At 35.7% G+C, this 24,953-nt stretch overlaps 1 protein-coding gene across 3 annotated transcripts in view; it reads left to right on the plus strand.

The window, feature by feature from the left end:
* Nucleotides 1–24,953, plus strand: part of SYNE1 (spectrin repeat containing nuclear envelope protein 1) — a 373,011-nt gene that overhangs the window by 115,165 nt on the left and 232,893 nt on the right. For all 3 annotated transcript variants that reach the window (XM_087718281.1, XM_087718279.1, XM_087718280.1), the window contains exons 23-33: nt 1,173–1,307; nt 2,058–2,216; nt 3,287–3,495; nt 3,863–3,971; nt 5,781–5,945; nt 7,050–7,217; nt 9,815–9,991; nt 14,232–14,372; nt 15,596–15,756; nt 18,564–18,714; nt 22,768–22,995. In XM_087718281.1, the coding sequence (XP_087574407.1) occupies nt 1,173–1,307; nt 2,058–2,216; nt 3,287–3,495; nt 3,863–3,971; nt 5,781–5,945; nt 7,050–7,217; nt 9,815–9,991; nt 14,232–14,372; nt 15,596–15,756; nt 18,564–18,714; nt 22,768–22,995 (1,803 nt within the window). The remainder of the gene's footprint in view (nt 1–1,172; nt 1,308–2,057; nt 2,217–3,286; nt 3,496–3,862; nt 3,972–5,780; nt 5,946–7,049; nt 7,218–9,814; nt 9,992–14,231; nt 14,373–15,595; nt 15,757–18,563; nt 18,715–22,767; nt 22,996–24,953) is intronic.

Here is a 24,953-nt window from a genome sequence, read left to right on the forward strand (position 1 = left end):
GGATGGAAACTACTTGGAGATACCAGGCCTATAGGTTAAAATAAGAGATCAAAAGCATTCCTCTAAAAAACAGGAATTAGTTTGTTTTTGCTTTAATACATATTTAATTTAACTGAATTTAATTATTTGATTTAAATACCAATAATCAGCACTTGTTTCTACAGTGTGTTTATTGAGAGGGTAATTTTTTTTAAAGTGTAGATTTAATGTATTTGTTCCATAGGAATATATTTAGGCTGTTTGTGAAAGCTGACATACAGTTAAGTTTTGAAATAATGCTTATGAGTATAATTTGAGAGTCCTTGAATATTTTACTTCTTTACAATGTAAATTATGAACATACAGTAAATTAGATACCCTCAAGTCATTCATCATTCCTGTGACTATTAAATGGACACAGCTGTGTAATTTTTCTTGGTAATAATACTGAATTGAATTTTATTGCCATCTTGCAGGATGCTTTTGAAAGTCCCAGTTTAGATGAAAGCCTTGATATTCTTTGATGTTCTTCCATCCAAGTGCTAATTGAGCCTGAGGTTGCTTAGTTATAAAACCAGACAAGACATCCAGAGTACAGTATTAATCCTCTACTCTGCTCTTTTGTCTGATCTTTAATGCCTTCATAATCTGCATAAGAAAAAAAATCTACATCCAAATTGCAGCTTCTTATTATGGGTTGGGATGATATGGAATTTAGAGGGTTAGGCCAGCCCTACTCTTATAATCTAGCTCTATAGAACTATAGGGGGCACAGGGGTTAGAATGCAGTATTGCAGGCTATTCTGTTGACTGCCAGGGGTTCGATCCTAACCGGCTCAAAGTTGACTCAGCCTGCCATCTTTCTGAGGTTGGTAAAATGAGAACCCAGATTGTTGGAGACAATATGTTGATTCTGTAAACCGCTTAGAGACAGCTGTAAAAGCACTGTGAAGCAGTATATAAGTCTAAGTGCTATTGCTATTCTTCCTGTGGCCAGTGCCCAACACCTTCCATGATTTTCAAGGAAAAAATAGCACAGATATAAATTGCAACCAGTTATCATTCATAAGATCAACCTCAATCATACCATCCAAGTTTCCTGTATTAGTACATAGTATAAAATTTTGGAATTAATCTTCTGTTTCCTTAGCAACAATATTAACATTTAAACATGTGATAAATTTCAAAATCAGGAATTTTTCAGTCAGTTGGATCAAAGGGTGCTCAATGCTTTCCTGAAAGCTTGTGATGAACTTACTGACATCCTTCCTGAGCAAGAGCAACACACCCTTCAGGAAGCTGTGCGGAAATTGCACAAGCAGTGGAAGGTGAGTTTTGCCAAACAGCTTTAGTTATAAGTTGTTTTTCTCTGTGTGTAGGCCCTCAAGTCTGTTGACTCCTGGACTAGTTCCTGCAGTTTTCATGCCAAGATTTTTTAAGTAGTTTGCCCTTGCTTGCCTCCTAGGGTTCCAAATGAGTGACTGGCCCATGGTCACCCAGTTGGCTTTGTACCTAAAGTGGAACTAAAATATTCAATTTCCTAGTTTCTAGATTGTTTCCTTAACCACTATACCAAACTAGTTCTTGTTTAAAGTACATAGCCACAAAATCCATTCTGTGAGAGGAAGACAGAGTCACTTGTGCAATTATTGTTCTCAGTTATCCCTGTCCAAGCAACATGAAAATATCTTGTGTACTTTCACAAGTTTACTCAACCCAGTTTTCTTAATTAAAGATCAGAAAAGAATCACTTATCTTAAAAAGTATTTTTATCATAATGTGATAGGTTACACAATTATTTTTTCATGTTTTAAACTTCTTGTTTCTGCTGGCATTTTGCATGAACTTTTTTTTCCTGTTCTTTTTTATGGTGTAACATTACATTATATTTTCACTGAAAGTTATTCCCCTGAAATTGTTCAGAAAAACAAGTTAAAGCATCTTAGTTACCGCCTCTGAAACTAATGATCTGGTTTGGTGTTGGTTGGTTTCCTTGTTTTATTCCTTTATAAATAATTTCTTAAAAAGAGAACTGTGTTTTATATTAATTTCGTCCCACACTTCTTATTATGATGCAGGATCTCCAGTCAGAAGCTCCATACCATTTACTCCGCTTAAAAATAGAAGTGGAAAAAAGCAAATTTCTAGCAATAGTGCAAGAATGTCACACTGAACTCACTCGCCAGCATGAGCTCATGACCAAGGAGAGCAGTGAAAAAATAATTAAGGAGCACAAGGTAATTCTACCCCTTTCCTTAAATAACCATGGAGTTTTTCCTCTGTATTTAGTTATCTGCCTTGACTCCGTAAAAATAAAGGAATATGCAATATAGAAAACACTGCTGTCCTGTTCCAAATTTTTCTGCTTGGCATTATACCTATGATTCCAGTATAAAAAAACGATATATGAGTGAGTGATTTTTTTTTTTTTAGTATTTTATGGTAGTGATTGATCTATTGCGTATTGATCTTAGAATTTCATCTACATTACTATTCAGCATATTTGTGCAACTTCTACGAGCAATGTTTACTTGGAACAATAAGAGCTTAGATTCACAAATATTATAATTAAAATATCATGTTTCATTCAAACTGATACAGTGAAATTTGTAATTTATTTATTTATTTATTTATTTATTCAATTTCTACAGCCACCTGTCCCAACTCTGAGTGGCTTACATTTCTTGGAACTTAACCATTATTTCAAGAATTTTTATGCATGCAAACAACCAAATTCATTTTGAAATATGATTGACAAAATAGATTGCTGTTTCTTGATCTGTACAATACAGCATCAGATACCTTGATGTATCTTTCCAGAATATATTGTTTTCCTGTGGCACTTGTTTATTATTGTTAGGTAATTGAAGCACCATTTTCAGTATTAACACAATTCATATACTGATTTAATAATGCTGTAATTTGAAAAACTTACTTCTTAGGAGACATGCATTGTATTGTACTGCATATAAAATCTTTCATGAAATCCCCAGATAAATTCAATTAGACAGTTCTTTAGATATTTTTAACAGAGGGAAAATTATCTTAAATATAAATTTTCAATAATGCTTGGAAAAAATGCCTTCTGGATTACTTGAAACTGAAGGAATTTAAACACTTTTCCACACTCAAAAAGGTGAGAAGCACTGTCATTTTCTTCACAGAGATGAAGTATCTTGACAATTTTTTTTACATTTTTAAAAAATGGTGAATATATTTAGTTCTTGAATACCAGGTAGAAATTAGGTTTTTAAAGTTCATTTTTATATCAGTGGAGTGAGCAAATGTTTCTCTTTTATGCCATCAGATGTTTTTTGGTGATAAAGGGCCTTTACAACTATGTGAGAAACGACAGCAACTGATTAAAGAATTGTGCTTGAAACTACCAGAATGGGATCCAATTAAAATGACATCTGAAAGTAGCCAAAAAGATCTCAGTGAACTTAAAACTCAAGTTGCCCGGACTTATATGAAACTAATAGATGAACCAGATAAATGGCAAGAATACATGAACAGGTAAACAACTACATGAACTGCAACATAGAAGGCATGGATTTAAAGTACCAAAGTAGAACTACAATGTCCTTTAATGTTGTAAATACTATATTGCTTGTCAGAAGCACTTAATGTTTTAAATTGTTTTAAATAGAACATCAAAAGGCAAGAAGTATAGGATCTAGATTAGTTTGGGAAATTGCTATGATTTACTTACTTGGAATTTTCAGCCATTTGAACAAGCAACATTCCTCCCTAAGTGATTAAAATCTTTTGCTATGCCAAAACTACAGATGCTAGCTTCTTGAGTTCCCTTGAAACATTTTTCATTAATTCAACCAGTATTGCTTATCTACTGTTTGCTTATCCTTCTATGGCTATGTTTCAGATTTTCTGAATTACGAAGATGGATTTCATCAAAGGAAACACAACTTAAAACAATTAAGAATGGTTCAGCTGATACTACTAAATACAAACAATTTAAAACATCAATAGAGGTATATTAAAAATGATTTGAAATGGATATGTTCTTGTAATACTAACATTTTGATTTGAAGTGGATGAAATTCATAATGCAAACTGACCTTTCTCTGCTTTTGGCATTTTAAAGTTAGGTCAAATAATTTACAACAAATGTAAATAATGTTATAGAAATAGTGAAATGTAAAAGGAACTGGAATTGCCAGCATAAATAAAATCAAGTAACACTGGTTAAAATTCTACCCTTTAGAAAGAAGTGTACAATGTAATTCAGAAGCTTTTGAAAAACCATTGGTTATTTCAAGACAAATTTGTACCAATAAATGTCATTAGAATGATAAGTACATACATGTTTCACATACTTTACAATAGAAAAAACATACCACAAAAATATATTGGCACAATCTACCAAAATATTTCCCAGTCTCACCCTGCAGCACTAGTGGTAATAGTTTCTGAATGAATAGCATTGCACAAAAAAGAAGTGACATTTTGGGATGCTGGGTACATGTATGTATGTATGTATGTATGTATGTATGTATGTAGGTAGGTAGGTAGGTAGGTAGGTAGGTAGGTAGGTAGGTAGGTAGGTAGGTAGGTATGTGTATGTATGTGTATGTGTATGCAAACATACTGTATGAAAAACAGAATAAGAGAATGACAAGAGTTAGAAGGAACTTTGGAGGTCTTCTAGTCCAAACCGCCTACATGAAACCCAATACCATTTCAGACAAATGGTTATCCAATCTCTTCTTAAAACCTCCAGTGATGGAGCATCCACAACTTTTGGAGGCAAGTCGTTCCACTGATTGCATGGAGAAGTTATATCTATTGCATTAATTCTATTGTTGGAAATGTATGCAAGGAAAAGTTACATGCAAAAGCAAAAATTAGGGGAACATTACCAATGATAGCATTTTTTCAAGTAATTAGTTTTTTTTAATTGCAAAAGCAGGCAGAAGAAAATAATACCTAATATGTATATTGACAATGTAAATTGATCTTCAAATTTTTATTTGCTAAAGAATGATATGAAAGATACTTCACCCTATTCAGGCAATACATAGAAGGACTCACTATGTGTACAGTGGAGAAGCAGTCTATTCTCTATAGTCCAAGCTGTGGGATCAGCATACAGGCAGCCACTTGTCCAAATAGTATTACTATCTGAATCAAAAAAGACTTCCTGCATAGATTTCTCTATGCAGAAAAGCTACATTTCTGTAAACACGTAGAGTTGTGTTATTATTTTGATTGAATAGTTTTTCATTGATGTCACAATGTGATTTACATGGTAGAGGGATCCTCAAGCAATTTTTATGCTTGAGCATATTGGCTTGTGACTATCCACGTGTATCGGGTGGTTTGCTGCCGGTTTTACTACCCACTTGCAAATGTGCACTTTTCAATGTAAATTGTTCTTCGTGCATGCACAAAACAATTGACACTAAACTGCGCATGCACAGTCACTAAAATCCAAAATGGCAATAGCCCAGTGGTGGTGAGGGAACCAGTTCGGGGGCGTGGCAGGCCTGGATCACTGCCAGTTCTGTGACCCAGGCCTGAATTCCACTACCAGTTTGGCCAAACCAGGAGCAACCCACCTCTGAGGTGTATATACCGCTCATTCATCCTATTAATTTAGTATCATAATTGGCTTTTTTAATCTATAGCAATGTTTTATAAATTGTTTGATAAGACGCTTGTGTCTTGATACAGTCTTTGTTGACTTACCCATGCAAACTAATGTAAACCCAGTTCTCTTAGACTTCTACTTTAATAATGCTTGTCTGGTGCATCTAATTTTTATATTGATTCTTTTTCAGGAAATTAGGCAAGATGCCTGCAAGAAGGGAGAAACTATCATCTGGTTGAAATCTAGGCTTGTTGCCTTATCTGAGGTTTCTTCTGAGAATGAAGTAAAAAAACAAGGGGATGAACTTTCAGTGCTTGCTAGTGATTTTAAGAAAATTTTAGCCTTGTTGACAGAGGTATATTATAATTATATTATATTCACTCCAGAAGCTGTCCTTTTTTCTATTATGTGTTCCGTTATAGAAAATCAGTAGGATTCTGTTGTATTTTAGCAATATAGTCTGAATGTTACTATAATCAACAATAATCAGTATTTTTTCCAATATCTAGGTGCATTTAAATACTATTAATAAAAAAATAACATAATTATTGTAGAGTTATGTAGTATGTAATTGCATCGCTAATGATAAGTGAAAGTAGTTCCCTGAATTTCCATGTGTCATTTGAAATTATATTTCAACATATATGTACATGTGTAAACACATGAGAGCCACAACTTTTGTTCTTAGATGAATATATTGTATATGTTTTCTTAAATGTATTTTCTACTCAAATTATAGAGTTTTCATATGAAAGATTGGCGGGAACCTTTTCTTAATATAATGTTTGATGCAAGGATGTAATCACATAAGTTTTTATGCTGAATGTGTATAGTATGCTGTATGCATAAAAACAAACACAGTTGTGGCACTATGGAGAAAAAAAAATCAAAATTCATACTATTCTTCACATTAGCAATTTTCCTTCCTCCTGCTCCCCTTTCTCCATCTTATATTCACTTGTGCTATTGATAACATGTCAGTTTCTCTTTTTGAATTATTCATATTTGCTTTGAGAGATTTTTTCCTAAATAGTTTTGTATTTCTGAAAAGTTCTGCTGGTGTTTGCTGTTTGCTGAATAGTAACGCTTGTTTTGATCACAAAAACATTTATTTTAAGAAAATGAGTATGGTATTGGGAACATAGAATAGGAAAAAAATGTTTGGCAACTATTATGGCCAATTCTACAATTAGTTGTAAAAATTTCCAAATTAACCCGGAAAGCAGGTCAGGTAGCACAAAGTAAACTCACAAAGTAATAATAGAATGCAGTGGAATAGGAGAAATGTATTTATAGATTATAGTAAGAGGTTTTTTTTTACTATTTTCAGATAATTGGAAAATAATATAAAAACAACAAAATGAATTGATTGATTATGCATTTTGAACTGTTTAAATCATAAGTTCTAATTATTTGGCACTGAATATTTTTAGAGCTTTAATATGGTTTCTGAATACAGATTGAGAAGACATTGGGTGCGGTTGGAGATTGTGTTCAATACACTGAAGAAGTGAAAGGCACATTAGAAGAACTGATCACAAACTCAAAAGAAGCTCAGACAGAAGTTGAAAAAATCTTAGATGTTGATAACTTGTTACAGGCCCAGGAAATCTTTCTCTACCATCAGGTACAATTGCCCACACATCGGCTTTCACTGAATGTCCAAGAAGTCCTCATATATTATTGTTGCTGCAAAGATTAACATCTGAATTGTAGATAATACTTTTTTTTAAAAAAAAATACTTTTTTATTTTGAATACAAATAATGAACATAATACATATAAATCTAAATACAAAAAAGGAAAAAGATACAAATATTACAGTGCACCCCCCAAGAATTTTTTTTCCTTATATTTCTTCTATAACAACTAAAAGATATACAATAGATACAATACAATAGCAAGTTGGAAGGGAGGTCTTCTAGTTCAACCCCCTGCCTAGGCAGGAAATCCTATACCGTTTCAGACAAATGACTATCCAACATCTTAAAGACTTCCAGTGTTGGGGCATTCACAACTTCTGGAGGCAAGCTGTCCCACTGATTAATTGTTCTAATTGTCAGGAAATTTCTCAGTTCTAGGTTGCTTCTCTCCTTGACTAGTTTCCATCCATTGCTTTTTGTTCTACCCTCAGGTGCCTTGGAGAATAGTTTGACTCCCTCTTCTTTGTGGCAAACCCTGAGATATAGGAAGACTGCTATCATGTCTCCCCTAGATCTTCTTTTCATTAAACTAGACATACCCAGTTCCTGCAACCGTTCTTCATATGTTTTAGTCTCCAGTCCTCTAATCATCTTTGTTGCTCTTCTCTGCACTCTTTCTAGAGTCTCCACATCTTTTCTACATCGTGGAGCCCAAAACTGAATATAGAAAAGATGTGGAGATTGTGCCCTTATCCCCTCCAAAACAACATATATTCTTGAGTAGGTTATTCCATTTGCCTACTGTAGATAATAATTAAGAACCCCTTTTCATACAGGTTGAATTGGAAAGAGGGGATTTCATAATTTTCTGTCATAAAATGTTGGAGGTGATCATTTAATATTTATTTTAAAAGAGAAAGTGTAAACATTTTTGAAGTGTACTTTGGCAAAGTGCCGTTTTGTTATTCCTTTTCTCTTCCCACTCTATTCTCGTCGTTATTCTTCTAATAAGAAAAGGCACTTCTAGGGGCCTTTTCACAATTTATTCAAGATGAAATTAGGAACTACCATCATCTTGGCAAACTATATGATAATGCTGTTTGTGGTAGCATATTTCTCAGACCATGCTTAATATAATACAATGGCAATAGATTGCTTGAAAGTATTTTCTCACCAAGGTTTCTCTGACATTTCTATGGCAACAGCTGCTAGACTGGCCTTGAGGAAGGAAAGGGGAACTGTAAGAGAATAAGATGCTCCTGGAGTGAGGAGCAGGAGAGTAGAAAGTGGCCTCTCTGTTTAATTTATCAGTAGTCACATGCAGATAAAGAAGGTATGGAAAGAGGCAGCAGATGTTTATGAAGGTATGGAAAGAGGCAGATGATGTTTATGACTTAAATCCTTCATCCCCTTTCAGCCCTCCTCCCTATAATAGAAACTTTCTGACCTGTCTTCTGAACCCAAGATATTGCCTGCTAAGTTTCAGTTTGGTTAATTGGTTAAGGGGACAGAAGATGATTTATGCAAAAGTCAAGGCTGCCACCTTATCTTTGAGCAGGAATCACAAGGACACTTAGATTGTGGACGAGGTCAGTTCGGGATAGTGTTACGTCATGGAAAATTAAAGATAAAAATGCTCCTGATCTTTCAGGCTTTGAAGCTATGTACTTACCATTTTTTCCCAACAAAATTCTCTAAAAAGGAAGGATTAGAGACTGGGCAGAGATTGGGTAGCTAATACTGTTGGATCTATGATGGACCACTATCTCCTTCAAGGCAGATGAAAGCATTCCTTTCTACAAAAAAAAACAACAACTGCTTGAGCCCAACTAGATGCCATCTCCTAAGACAACTTAACCAACCACAAGGGACATGAATCTAAAACATAGGTGATGGAACACACAGCACCAAGAACCATGTCTAATTTTTCAGGATCAACTTGTTAAAGCTCTTCCTAGATAACTAGAGAAGATTGTATTCCAATCATTTTGGTAGAATCTGGCTGCATGGAGTCTACCTCTGAGCAGATCCAAATGATTTTACTAAATAGATGCCTAAATTAACAATATCTCCCTCCTCACCTTACAAGGAATCTGACAAGGGGCTGCTGGCTGTTTTACTTGCAGATGTGATAACCGCACAGAAGTAAGCCTTATTGAACAAGTAAAATACTAAGAAAGGCTCAATCAGATTTGCTTTTGTATTCCCCATAACAATTCAGATGTCAAATGTGACCTTTAAAAAAATGGAGAATTTTACCATTGTTCTAAATCTATACTTCTGAAAAGTTTTGAAAATTATAGATGAACTGTACTTTTCAATAAATGAGCAGAGATCATTTAACGCTTGTTCCCTAAAACGGGTCTCCAATCTTGGCAACTTTAAGACTTGTGGAGTTCAACTTACAGAATTCCTCAAGCCAGCAAAGCTGGTAGTTGAAGTTAGTTCTGGGAATTGAAGTCCACAAGTCTTAAAGTTGCCAAGGTGTATGGGCACGTTTGCATATGCTTATAGTGCAATTACTTTTGCATTAAGACAATGCATCTGTATTGACTATAATACTTTTAAATGTTTGTTTTTAGCAAAAGTCAAAAAGGCTTCATGCAAAAAGGCAAGATGTACAACAGCAGATTACCCACAGTAAAGAGTTACAAATCGAAGGTGGCCTGTCTCCTGCTGTGCAAGAAGATTTGTGGAAGTTGGAGAGTACATTAGAAAGCATGCAGCAATCTATGGAACAACGTGGAGATCAATTGCAGGTACATATTCTTCTGTACTGTAGAAAAATAAAGAAATGTTGCTTTACTTAATTGCTTTATATTTAGTATGAGATGTTTTCTGGCAAGCTTTTTTTGGGCTTAGCTGAGGTTTTAAATGCAAGTTTCCAGCCAATCTTGTTAGAGGGTGGAATCAAATTGGGGTACATGATTGGGACCCCAATTGGTTATAGCTATAATCCAGAAGTGGTATTCAGCAGGTTCTGACAAGTTCTGGAGAACCAGTAGTGTAGGGTGACCAGACGTCCCGCATTTGGCGGGACAGGCACGCATTTTCATCATTTTTCCCACGTCCTGCCCGCTTCTCAAAAAAACCCGCTTTATTTTGGCGCTTGCTGGCTCCCCCGCCCATCAGCTGCCGCTAGCTCGCTCGTTATTTCCCCATTTATTTATAAAAATCTAAGCCAGCCCAGCCTGCCGCTCACTGATTGGCCTTTTAAGCACGCACGGGAAGTTTTCCATCCCAGCCAGCTCACTGATTGGCTGGAGTCCGCTTAGCACGCCGCGTGAGTCGCAGGAGTCTCCATTTCATTTCGCGGCCGTTTGCTTTGTTTTGCTGCTTCAGCTTCAGCGCTGTGGAAGCCCTGTCAAAGCGCACCTTTCCTGCCTCGGCGGCTGCAGGGACCACACCGCCACTTTATCTTCCTCCTCCTCCTCCTCCCCTTTCGCCCTCAGCAGCAGCAACGGCAGCTGAGCCGGGAAAGGGGCACTTTGGCAGGGCTTCCGCCGCGCCCCCAAGGACCGCTGACCTCACGCCGCCGCTTCTTCTTCTTCCCCGGCCTTCCCAGTTAGCTTGCTTGAAGCTCCGAGGAGGCGGAAGGAGGGTTGCAGGAGTGGAAGTGGGGGGAGGTCTCCCCGGCCAGGAAGAGCTGAGAGGCTGCCAGCCCCTTTCGCAGGAAAGTTAACTTTTCTTGGCGAAATCCTGCCCCCCCCCCCGCGTGGGTGAGTGGTTGGCTGTCCTCTTCCCGTAAGCCGCCCGGAGTTACCTGTGTGTGAGGTGGGCTGCCCTATGCATTTGCGTGTGTGCGCTGGAGAGAGTGAAAAAGAGAGGGAGAAATAATTATATTAATTAGATAGATCAGTCTTTCTCCACCTTGGAGACTTGAAAGTGTGTGGACTTCAACTCCCAGAAAGGGAGTTGGGAGAAAGGGAGAAAGGAGGAGAGAATGAAAGGAAGATGGGGGAAAGAAGAAAGAGGTAAGGAGAGGAGGATGGAAAGGAGAGAAAGAGGGGGAGAGAGGGTAGAAAGGGGAAGAGGAAGAGCAGGAGTAGGAGAAAGGTAAGGGAAGAAGGAAGGGGAAGGAGAGGAGGAAGGAGGAAAGTAGAGAAGGGAGGGAGGGAGAAAGGAAAGGGAAAGGAAAGGAGGATGGAAGGGAGAGAAAAGGAAGGAGAGAGGGTAGGAAGGGAAAGAAGAAGAGCAGGAGCAAAGGAGAGGTAAGGGGAGACGGAAGGGGAAGGAGAGGAGGAAGGAAGAAAGTAGAGAAGGGAGAGAGGGTGAAAAGAAAGAGGTAAGGAGAGGAGGATGGAAAGGAGAGAAAGAGTAGGAGAGAGGGTAGTAAGGGGATGAGGAAGCGCAGGAGTAGGAGAAAGGTACAGGAAGAAGGAAGGGAAAGGAGAGCAGGAAGGAAGAAAGTAGAGAAGGGAGGAAGGGAGAAAAGAAAGGGAAAATAAGGTGGGGTTATAACAGGAGAAAGGGATGGTAAACAAAGCAACCCAAACTGTATATTATAACCTATTAAATGAAATAATAAATATATAAGAATGATAAATGTTAAAACACTTGTAACCAAACGACATGCTATATGTGATGATGGGTTTTTTTCTTTTTGTTTTGTTTTGTTTTTATTGTTGTGGGTATGTGTCGTCTATGTAACAAAAAAAATTTTTTTTTTTTAAAAAAAGGTGGAGAAACACTGAGATAGATGATAATGAGATGAGGGAGGGAGAGGGAGAGAGAGAGAGAGACCATAACTAGATAGACAGATAGGCAGGCAGATAGACGGATGGATAGAGAGAAAGAGAGAGAGATAGGTAGGCAAGCAGATAGATGGATGGAGAAAGAGAGGGGGAAAGAGGGAGAGGGATACCATAACTAGATAGGCAGGCAGATAGACAGACAGACGGATGGATGGATAGAGAGAGAGAGGATGTATATAATTAAGGTGACCAGACGTCCCTAGCAAGGTTGCGGGCTGGCATTAACCGCTGCGGCCTAGCTCCCCCCCCCCCCCCCGGTCAATGGTGTCCCTCTTTACCAATCTGAAAATCTGGTCACCTTACAGTAGCGGGACTTTTGAGTAGTTTTGAGAACTGGTAAATACCACCTCTGACTGGCTCCGCCCCCATCTATTCTCTGTCTCCCAAATCCCAGCTGTTTGGGAGGAAATGGGGATTTTGCAGTAACGTTTCCCTGGAGTGGGGAGAGAATGGAGATTTTACAGTATCCTTCCCTTGCCACGCTCACCAAGACATGCCACACCCACCAAGACATACCCATAGAACCAGTAGTACCAATTTTTGAATCCCACACCTGCTGTAGGCTAAAGTGGAAAATAAATAATTCTAGTAATGCTATATTAGTATTTCTGCCAAGAGACCTGAATAGTTGTGTCCATGTAGCCACCAAGAATAGAGACTGATTGCAGGTTATCCTTACCCTTTTACTCTGTGAAATTATTAACTTTTCGTAATATGATTATGAAGTTCAAGTATTAGATTAATCTAGAATTTAACTGCAAAACTGGGTATCACCAGACTTTGTGAATGGCTTTCAATTTTAGGATATTGAAGGAGGCATTGACAAATTCATGGAAACTAGGCCTATCCTTGATTAGAAGACACGATTTTTAAAAATAGTTTTTGAAGCCCACTATAAGTTAAAAAAATTACATGTGTGCTATAATACACATGCATACATAAATCTCTAGAAGTATTGAGACAAAACCAATTAACAAGATAACGTAAACATTTAAACAGGGAATTAACCCACTTACAGCAACATAATTATTCTAAAAGTTCTGATGCTATTTTTTGCATGCAAAAATAGAAGTGGAATTCTCATAAGACTTCATTAACTACTGTGAGAAAGAATGTTGGACAAAATGTACCTTTGAACTATTCAAATAAGGAAAGACAGATGTTTAAAAGAGAAAACACACTATAGGCCATTCTCACATGGCTCTTGCACAGTTATTTTATTCTTAAGGCTGGGGAATAATCTAAAATATTAGTAATAATCCAATTATCAGACAGTTTAATAATTAAACTTTAGAAGCTATTTTACAATGGTTGTTTGAACTGTAAGTAGTATTTGCATATAAAACCTAGCTAAGGTATAACACCAAGCAAACTTGGCTAATTTGACAAAAGCTTTTGAAGTCATATTTTGATACCCCATTTTCCCAAAAATAAGACCTCCCCTAAAATATTTAACCACATGCGCAGCCAGTTCCTGCCATTTCGTGGGGGGAGGAGGGGAACATGCCCCACGCACCCCACATGCACGCTATTTACGCGGAATGGCCTCGCCGAGGCTGCTCCTGCAAACCCTAGCTACTGTGCCCCTTCTCTTAGTGGAGGCTGCAGAAACAGCAGCAGGGCCAGCGACACTAGGGCTGGCAAGACTGTGCCAGAAACAGAGACAGAACTTCCAGCCCTCTCTAGATCAGCTTATCCGCGGGCCGAGGTTAAGGAGCCTCCTGCACCTCAAAAATAATAAGACTTTCCTGAAAATAAGGCCAAGCGCTTATTTTGAGGGTCAAAAGAAAATAAGATCCTGTCATATTTTCATGGAAATACGGTAGTACATAGTGGGGAAACAACCGGGAAATACCAGGACTATTAGCAGATGGAAAAGCAACTGGGAAAAATTATATGAGTAGAATGGCAAACAGACTTATTACCTAGATAATTACAAGAATTTATCATTGAATTCACATAGGATTGTCATCGCAGTACAGAAGACTCTGCTATTATGTCCTACATTTAGACTTCCTATTGATCTTTGCTAATAGAATGCACAAGTCTTGGATTTAGCAGGGAATTTTATTTGTATTTAATATTTGAGGTTTTGAACAGGATAATGAAAATTCTGGTAAATATGTTTAATCCAGCTTAATTGTATGAACCAGAAAAATTCATTATTCATCATGTTAATTATGAACTTTAATTTCCTGTCCCTCTTTTATTGTTCTGTCACTTTGTCTTTTTCCTTTTTTTGTAGCTCACAATAAACACATGGGAACAGTTTGAAAGAGACAAAGAAACAATTGTCAAGTATTTGAGTCATGCCAGCTCTGCCCTTGAACGCATCTTAAGTTTTAGCAGCTTGGAGAGTTTGTCATCAGAATTAGAAAAAACAAAAGTATGTGTCCTGGAGGACTTTTACTGTTCTGCCTGGTATTATATTAGGTTCTTTTGTATTTCTTTTTGTTTAAAAAAATGTGCATTTTATTAGTGACTTCTTGTCCTGAATGATCGTCAAGTAGGTAAGTCAGTAACTTTAAAATAAATATATATCTAAACAATATTAAGATAATTGGTTTTTAAAGCTAGGTATCCTTTCCCTTTTTGTTTTGCATCTATTGCTGATTATTTGTGTAAATCATCCAGAATGATGTTGAATTGCAAAACCTTATAAATAATGTAAATAAATTAATAAAGGCTCAATCTGGACCAAACAGAACATAGTAACGATGGGTTCTCAGGTTGTAAAGATGCATATCCCCCCCCCAAATGAAAAGATGATATGCAAATTTCATGATCCTTTTCTTTACATTGTTCAAGTTAACCATGATCTAATAGCATTACAAATATAAAACATAGGTAGAGAAATGTTACAATCATGCTGGGAATGGTTCCAATTCTAAGAAAACTGAAACAGAAGGAAATTCTGTATTATTAACCAAAGTGTCTTTAAGTTGCATATAGTGAGGAATTCCTCCTTTTAAATCAGATATTCTTGAATTGGTAATTTTAAAAAACCTATTTTTGTATTTAATGTTTACAAGAATATGGAGCAAATTCCAATAATAATAATAGCAAGTTCACTTACACTTATATACCACTTCACACTGCTTTACAGCTGTCTCTAAGCAGTTTATACAGTCACTTTATTGCATCCAACAATCTGGGTCCTCATTTTACCGACCTTGGAAGGATGGAAAGCTGAGTCAACCTTGAGCCGGTGAGATTCAAACTGCCAAACTTCTGGCAGCCAGCAGTCAGCAGAAGTAGCCTGCAATACTGCATTTTAACTCCTGTGCCACCATGGCTCATAATAATCCATAATAAACATCTGGAACACCACTTGAACACCATTAACATTGACAAAAACACCATTAGTCAATTACAAAAGACAGCTTTACTGGAACAGCTTACATCCAGCGATGCTACACGTAATACCATCAAAAAATATTTTCTTCCCTTCCCTGGTGTTTGGGAAGAACTTGATGGGTATAAACGCCAATCACAGTTAAACATCTGGATGACTGTGTGATCATGGATGATCATCCAGGTAATATCAACTACCACTTGTTGGCAAAACGTTACTGAGAATGATGTTTAACTTGCCCCTCCTTTTCACAGGAACTTTCCAAGCAGACTGTAGCCATGGCCATGGAAGCAGAGAATCTGGTCAGGAAGTCTTTAGCTATACAGCTTGGTCAAAGAAGCAAGGAGAGTCTTCAGCAGCAAGCAAAGTCAATTCAGGAACAAGTTAAAAAAGTAGAAGCTACACTTGAAGAAGAGTATGTCCTTAAATAGTCATAATATTTTGTTTCCTGACACAAGGAATGTATCTTTTTTGCCTTATATTAGTGCAGTGTTGAGTCTTAAAGACTTTGTAAAACTGTGTCATAAAATAATAACTTATCTATCAGAAATGACTGTTTTAATACCAAGTGTGGTAGAAGATCTGAGGGGGGAAAAAGAAAGTATCAATACATTCCCTAATTGAAAAAAAATATGTTCTTGATTCTTTAAGTGTCCTTATAATTATTGTGTGAAGGAGCCATTGTGAATCAAATTTTATGCCTTTAGGCTGATTCTTCTCAAGGCGAGAAATACTTTGAATTGACTACAAAAGTAAAGTCATACTAATGCACTTCAATATTCAGTGCAGGAATAAAAACAGAAAATTATTTCATAAACGTTAGCATTGATAAATAATGTCATTTCATAAAATGCCTCAGGGTATTTAGAAAAATCTACTATCAGTCTGCTTTTTAAAATATTTTTCTTTACAGTTCAACTGAGTGCGTGAGAACCTAAACTGTGCCTTTCTCTGCCTGAAATGTGCCCTATTTATTTCTTTTTCTCATGCTATTACAACTGATAGATAAAATACCTATCTATCTTATTTCTTTGTATCCCTTTGTATTTATTCACTAGGATCTGGCTGTTAGAATTTGGAGATTAGAAAGCATTACACTGAGAGCTATATAAAAGGAAAAATCTAGCAACTTTTATTACAGAGTGAATTTAATGCTTTATACTTTGTTTCATCTTTACCAGAACAGGCAAATTTTATTCCCATTTTACAAATAAGTCCATGAGGCTGATTTAATAATTTTGAACAAATTAAATCAGCTTGTGGCCTGAACAGGGAATTAAATTAAGGTATTTTGGTTATTTTTCTAGCATTTAATATTCTAGACCACAAAAACTCTTAGCATTTGGCAGTGAGTTATTTGCAAAAAATAACAATCTTGCATTCATTTTTATTATCCTTGTATATTCCTTTTTCCATTAAGGCACATAAACAATTGAGTTCACCACATTCAAAGTTGTTAATATGTTAGACAGGAGTTACATTTTAACACAACCATTCCCCTGCTTAGTAGTTTAATATGATTTTTTTTCTTCATAGATTTCTTCATCTTTTCTATTTGCTCTGTCTTCTCTAAATCATTATAAAAGAATAATTGTTTTCCATGAATCCTCCTCTTGCTTTGTAAATATTTAGAACTTATTTCTCCTTTATTACAAATAAGCAAAACAAGGCATTGCTTCTACTGCCTCTGAACTGCATTGTGTGACCTTATTTTTTCTTCTTCTGAAATACATAACTAATTGGATCGGTCTTGACCCTTTTTAGTACAAGTTTAGGACAGATACTTAGTTAAACATAATATAGCTATCTGAAACTAGATGGTTGTTATTTTAACAAAATATGCATGCATATCTACCTGGCTGGTTAAATTTTTTGGATATGAGTTTGCACAAATGTATGGTTCAGTTGTATAATTCTATGGTTTCTAATGCATTCACATACTGTGTAGACTTGCAAAAGGGATTTTGAAAATGTCCAACTTCAGTGCAGGCAACAATCTCCTTCATCTGGGATGATAGAAATTATCATCAATCATATAGAAAGATATATTTATTCTTTTGGTATTTCAGTTATTTTCATTCACACCACATAATTTTGGGGAAGCTTTCTTGTTTTCTTCTAATGCGCATAAACACAATATGTACGGTTGATCATAATATAATAGTTTGTTAAAAGAGATCAAGTGGAAGGGAATGGTAATATTTTAATTAGAAGCGCAAGTGAAGGGTTTATTAGGAATGTTTGTAAATAAAGATCAGCATTGGCTCTCAATTATAATTTACAGTTACTTCAATCTGATTAGACAAACTTTCAAGATTTCTCTAAAGTTTAAAATTAACAAATAATTGCATTTTGGATAACAGTTTTCAGTGGTGAAAGTATCAGGAAGACAATTAGCTTAAGGAAAACTATGTGCAAAACTGTACATACAGGTAAACACACCCACATTTTTTCACCTGCAGTAGAAAAATATTCGCTGGATTGACGCATTGCAATAAAGCAAGATGTTTTAAACTCTAATTTATCTTGTGAGCTTCCAATATTGAGGCATTATGGATAGAGTCATGTATCGGGAGAGCCAAAAATAAACCAGTATGGCTAACAATTCAATATACCTATCCTATAAAGTTAATATCTGATTTGGATATTACAACAATCAGTTTGCACATCAATTAATGAACAAATAAGAATATTCCATGTAGAGTTATATGAACTTATTCAGAATCTTTAGTGGTGTTTCTTTGTTTCCTCCTAGCTTCATGATAACTGTGACATGTAGGTCAGTATCAAAACTTCAGGCCACTTTAATGGTTAACTTTGCACTTGCATTACACCACATTTAAAATGGTAACAATCTTTAACTGAAAATAAGCTATTTAAAAACCACCCATGTGGTAGCTGCTAGGTGGTTAATTTCCACACTGCTGTAAAAATACACCTTTGAAAATAATATCTCAGAAGATGGTTTTATACTTCCCAGACCAGTTTTGTTCTTTTCAGAAAATGGGAGAAAAACTATCACTTCCTACACTCTGAAGGTGATTAAGACCAGATTCCTTGGATGCTAGAATTTTAAATTTAGAAACAGGCATTTTGTGGTTTGGTTTTTAAAATGGCATGGCATTATGTAAGCATTTCTTTAACTTGGACATGTAAGAGAATGGGCTTAGTTACACAGTAATAGTGTGTTAATTTTTTTCCACTAAATATGGTTGATTTTAGTATTAAAACCATGGAAATGGTGAAAGACAAGTGGGATCAGTTTGGGAAAAAATTTGAAGCATTGTCCCTCTGGATCAATGAAAAAGAAAAAGCGCTGGATGCCTTGGAAATACCATCATCTTCCCTGGATGTACAAATCAACCAAATTAAGGTGATTGGTTTTATGTAACATTAAATATTGTTTTATTTCCCCCCCCCCTCCATTAGAACTCTGCAGAGCAGAGAAGTAGGCTTTTAACAGCTACAGACATGCTTTGACATAAAAATACTAAGGCAAATGGTTTTGCAGGACTTTAAAATGAAATTCAATTTTTTAAAGTTTTAAGTTAAATAAAAAAAACTTTGGTATATGTGAAAAGTTCAGTGGATTGGTTTTTGGGTGAGGCTCTTTACATGCAAAATATCATCCTGGTATATTTTCACAGAATGTAGAATGATTTCTATTGTAATCTGTATTGCAGTTACAGTATTTTATTCCAATATGTTAGATAAATTGTGTATAATTTTGTGTATTTTCTCAAATAATGCTGAAATAATAAAGGAATGTCTGGATTCAGTATTGGTAGCTAAACCTTTTTTTATATACTCTGAGTTCTTTATATTATATGCTAGATTCTATTTTTCCTCTGGAGTGTTACCACATATGTATATATATTCCTAGAACTTCTTTATAACTTCCTTATCAAACTGATAGAACTTCTTAAAGTAAAAATACTTTTAGTCCAGGTGTAGAGAAAAAGACCTAGATATTATTTTTTTTAATTGACTGTTGTGATGAGAATGGACACTGATGAAAGACAAGACTTGTGATGTTGAAACACTCTTCCATGGTGTGTTGGACTTATCTACCTTATGCCCCTCAAAGTACAGTTGGAAGATTTGCTTATTTGGCTTAATTATCTGAAGTTCAACATGGTGTCCTTTATCACAACATATGTTGTTCTACAGTATTAAAAATATTGAATGCTTTATGTAATATGACAATAAGATGATTGCCTTTGCACTAAGCTAGTCCTCAATTAATGATTATAATTAAAACTTGCAACTAACAAGTCAACTAACAACGTCAGTTCTGCTATGTCATTAAGTGAGCCATCATGTGACTTGTCATTTTACGCTGGTATCTCCAGTGACTGCTTGTCAGAAGCCAGCTGTGAAGCTTACAAATGATAAGCACATGACAGATTGTAAGTTTGAGCTCCTTTGTAACTTTGAAAAGTCACACATAGCACAGTTTTTAACTGAGGACTACATATATTTCATTTTAAGATAAAATGCTGATTTACATAATAAAAACCAAGGAAACACTTTTATCTGGCCTCATCAAGGCCTTCTTACATTAATTAGGGTCAACCACTCACAATTTTGAATGAAAAGATTCTAACACTGTGATCACAAAATGCATAGGTGAGAGGCAGTTGACATTTAGGAATATTGGTAGAACAACATTTCTTTCAGGTGGGTGGAGACATAATAAATAATTACTGTATCATTATTTACCCATGTTTTTTGAATGTGGAAATATAAAAGTTGGCTAATGTTGAATTTCAGTTAAGCTAAATTTGTTATGTGGTTCTCACAGAACTGTGTCATGTTAATGAGATCTTCTCTGATAGTTCTCTACTTTGTTCTTTACCTTTTGTTGAGAATAAAAGTAGCTTTTTATAAATCCTTACGTTTTTAAAGATAAATGAGTAACATGAATAAATTCCATTATACTAATCTATAAAGGTGCAGATAGAAATTGCTTTTCCTCTTTAAAATACATCAAGGGTACACTCTTGCTTTAGTGTATAATAAAAGGGGGGAGCATTGAATCATTTAAAGGGAAGTATACCAATTGTCTCCATATGTTTACAACTATATGATCTTACCTGAAAAGTAAGTAAATAAAAATTCAAATGAAAGACATGCATGACAGCTGTATGTGAATATATTATAAATAATGTAATTTACATTATAGTACAGCATGGACTTAAAAATAAAGGTTTTATCACATGGGGAGAAAGTATTTCTGTGAACTCTCCTCTTCTGAAGTGGAGACTCTAGAAAGAGTGCAGAGAAGAGCAACATAGATGATTAGGGGACTGGAGACTAAAACATATGAAGAACGGTTGCAGGAACTGAGTATGTCTAGTTTAATAGACAGAAGGACTAGGTGAGACATGATAGCAATGTTCAATATATCAGGGGTTGCCACAAAGAAGAGGGAGTCAAACTATTCTCCAAGGTACCTGAGGGTAGAACAAGAAGCAATGGGTGGAAACTAATCAAGGAGAGAAGCAACCTAGAACTGAGGAGAAATTTCCTGACAGTTAGTACAATTAATCAGTGGAACAGTTTGCCTCCAGAAGTTGTGACCGCCCCAACACTGGAAGTCTTTAAGAAGATGTTGGATAGCCATTTGTCTGAAACGGAATAGGGTTTCCTGCCTGAGCAGGGGGTTGGACTAGAAGACCTCCAAGGTCCCTTCCAACGCTGCTATTGTATTATTGTATTGTAAGTCCCAACACCATAAATCATCCCATGATAACAGTAATCCAGTCTTCAGGATCAGAACCAACCCGAGATGATGCTCGCTCTGAGAACAGAAACTATCTAGTTGTAGCTAAAGTCAAAACATAATATTTATTTTTTCAATTAAGAATGCTTTCACTCAAAGTATCTTTGCTGTTTATAGTAATTCTAAAAATCATATTTTAGGGCAGTCATAAATAATTAGACATAATTACTTGCATTTTTATATTGACTTTATATAATTTTATCATCATGGCTTCCTTCAAAGATCCATAATCACTGAAGAATACGATGTAGGCTTTGTTAAGTATGTTTAATGTCAAAAAACCTACAGTATCCCTGGCAAAGGCTATTATAGCTAACACTGTAGTCCAGGGGTCCCAAACTCACGTTGTCATGGTAGCAGCATCTGACATCAGGACTTTTTTCCCCTTTGCTAAACTGGGTGTGGATGTGGCCAGCACGTGATGCATAGCGCCCTGCTGTAGTCTTATTTCATTCTGAGGGAAGAGAACACTTATTCTGACTTCAGTAATTCCCAATTCAGTTGATAAAGTTGGTTCTGTCTCCTGTCTGAAATTCAGCCAACTAGTTGACCATCTTCTGTCCAAAGTGGCAACAAGCTTCATACAGAATGTTGATGGCTATAATTCAAAAGTATTCAGGGACAGGATCTAAAATGAATTTGACTTTGTGGAGGGAGACCAATAATTTAAAGGGGCAAAAGGAGTGCTTTAAGTGGTTTACAATATATCACTCAGTTCCTCCCCAACCTTAAATTTTCTCCTATCCCCCAAACAACTGAAAAAGAATAGTGGTGGGTCACATGCAGGCTGTGATCTCACATTTTGCATACTTTTGTAACAGTATAATGAGAGATGGACCAAGAATCCAAGTTAGTCTAGGTCCGTTTTCTATGTTGCAGTGAATTCAATTATAAATCGTCATTTTCCAGCAGTATGCAAATTGCTGTGATCAGGGTGGATTAATTATTGGGAAAAGAATAGACACTATTAATTGAATCCTGTGTTTTATTTTTAATTTCCTACATATTCGGCTTAAAAAACCAACTAGCTAATTAATCTGGATGTTCTCATAAACTAACAGGTTAGCCAATACTTATTACAATTACAGCAAAACCAAAGAATTCGGTTGAACAAACCACCTACACTTAATTGTTCCAAATTTTAAAAAATGGAGTACATTTATATCAGCTGTACCTGAATTAGAGTAAATAAAATATCTAATTACAAGAATGTTCAAGAATGATGATTACAAGAATATTAATAACCAGTGTTTCTCCCAAACTACATGGAGATATGATTGATAAGTACTATTAGAATTTTAATCAATTGCAAAGTACTTCAGACAAAAATTCCAGTAACATTGCTATATGCTACATAACAATTGTCTGATTACTATAGAATCATTAAGAAATGAAAATTGTGTTATATATGGAAAAGGATGAAAACATGGTTGAAAGAAAAATAGTTGAGTCCAATAATTATGTTTTATCCGTAATGTATTTAAACTTTACTGGAATAAATGCATGAATTAATGATGTATAATATGATAGATACAGGTGATTGTTGAGTGCCCTTTTTTGCTTGAAGCAAAAGTGATTTCCATGTAATGTATGAAACAACCTATGATATGGCTTCTTTACGTACACTTATTTACATTTTAGGCGGTTAAGAATGAAATAGCTGACAAGGACAACGAAATCCCAAAGCTAGAAGAGGATGCTCAACTTTTCTCTCAGTATCTTACTTCTGGAGAATCAGCACATATTAAAGCCAAGATGACACAGATTAGGAGATACTGGGAAGAATTCAGAGATCATACAGAGAATTTGGAAGGAACCATCGCAGGAAGGGCAGCGGTGCAGCAAAAATTTGAGGAAAACTTTAGAAAGGTAGAACACATCGATTTTGTCTGGGCCATTCAAAAAACACATTGCTAAAACACAGTGCTAAACCACATTAAGACACAAACAGTCTACAGGTAGTTCTTGACTTATAACAGTTTGTTTATGACTTATGTCATAAGTCATAAGTGACTTGTGATCTTCTTTCATACTGATGACTGTTGCAGCATCTCCATGGTCACATGATCAAAATTTGGATGCTTGGCAACTGGTTCCTATTTATGGCAGTTGCAGTGTCCCAGGGTTCATGTGATTCCCATTGGCAATCTTCTGACAAGCAAAGTTAATGTGGAAGCCAGATTCATTTAACCGTGTTACTAATTTAACAACTACAATGATTTACTTAACAACTCTAGCCAGAAAGGTTGTAAAATGGGGCAAAATTCACTTAACAAATGTCTCACTCAGCAACATAAATGTTGGACTCAATTGTAGTCATAAGTTGAGAACTACCTGTATTTATTGTTTTAAATATAATGAATGGAGAATTCTGGAAATTGAAATCCACACATCTTAAACATGCAAAGGTTGAGAAACATTGATTAAAGTATTTACTTTAAAAATAGTTGCTTCAAAATTCTTCATGGGTAAAATGCTAAGAATTAAAGATAAAATATGATAAAATAGATTGGTTGGACACAACAAAACAATAAATATAACATATCCCTCTACATTATGAAAAGATTTTCACTTTTTATTTTTTATTAACCATGATCTAGAGCAGTGATTCTCAACCTGTGGGTTGGGACCATTTAGGGGTCAAATGACCCTTTCACAGGAGTCGCCTAAGACCATTGGAAAACACATATTTTTGAAAAAATACGGAAAGCATAAAATTATTTTATGGTTGGGGATCACCACAACATGAGGAACTGTATTAAAGGGTCACGGCATTAGGAAGGTTGAGACCCACTGATCTAGAGTTATATCCAAATCAAGTTGTTTTTAAAGTATGGATTGTTTGGAAAAAAGTCAAATTAATAATTATTTGAAATTGGATTTCTTCAAACCATAGTTAGATGCTTTTAAGGAGCCTGTGTGGAGGATGAAGTGCAAGAAGTGGGAGAGAAAATATGCTGTTCTGAGGTTTCCTGTGATTTATTCTGTCAGAACAAGTTGTGGTTTATTATGATGTCAGTCAATCAAATATTTGTTGCAGTCATCATGACAGTTATCTTAGGTTAACTTACGTATTTTTAAAATAGTCTTTTTAGTCAAAAATGTTGTTACTATAAACTTCTGTTTTAAGTAAACTTGCCTCAGGCTAAATCCTTCCATAATTTCCTACCATAGAATAGCATTGGAAAAGTATTGTGCAAAAATGCTGTAAATTAGGAATACTTTAAGAAATAGAAGTGTTAATAGTCTATTTTTATTAATTAACAAAATGGAAAGTAAATAAACAGAAGATAAATCCAAATCAAATCAATATTTATTGTGTCCCCACTTTGCCTTCAAAACAGCATCAATTCTTCTAGGTACACTTGCACATAGTTTTTGAAGGAACTTGGCAAGGTTTTTTTCAAGATTGTTCAAAACATTGTGGAAAACTAACCACGGCCTACAAATGTAGGCTGCCTCAAATACTTTTGTGTATTCATGTAATTCCAAATAGACTCAATGAAGTTGAGATCAGGGCTCTGTGGGGACCAAATGATCACTCCCAAGACTTCTTCTTTACACTGAAGAAAGTTCTTAATTTCATTGGCTGTATGTTTGGGGCCATTCTCTTGTCCTGCTGCAGAATAAATTTTGACCCAGTCACATACCTTCTTGATGGATAAAACCTGCCTGTATTTCTCAGCATTACGAACACATTGGTCCCGACCAAACCTCCAACTCCATTTGCAGAAATGCAGCCCCAGACTAGCAAGGAACCTCCACCATGCTTCACTATTGTCTGCAGATACTCATTATTGTACTAGTTTCCTGCTCTTTGGTGAAAA

Source organism: Thamnophis sirtalis, unplaced genomic scaffold (genome assembly GCF_051295495.1).
Source record: "Thamnophis sirtalis isolate CommonGarterSnake01/CBP01778 unplaced genomic scaffold, rThaSir2_p1.2 scaffold_6, whole genome shotgun sequence".
In the NCBI taxonomy this organism is placed as follows: Eukaryota; Metazoa; Chordata; class Lepidosauria; order Squamata; family Natricidae; genus Thamnophis; species Thamnophis sirtalis.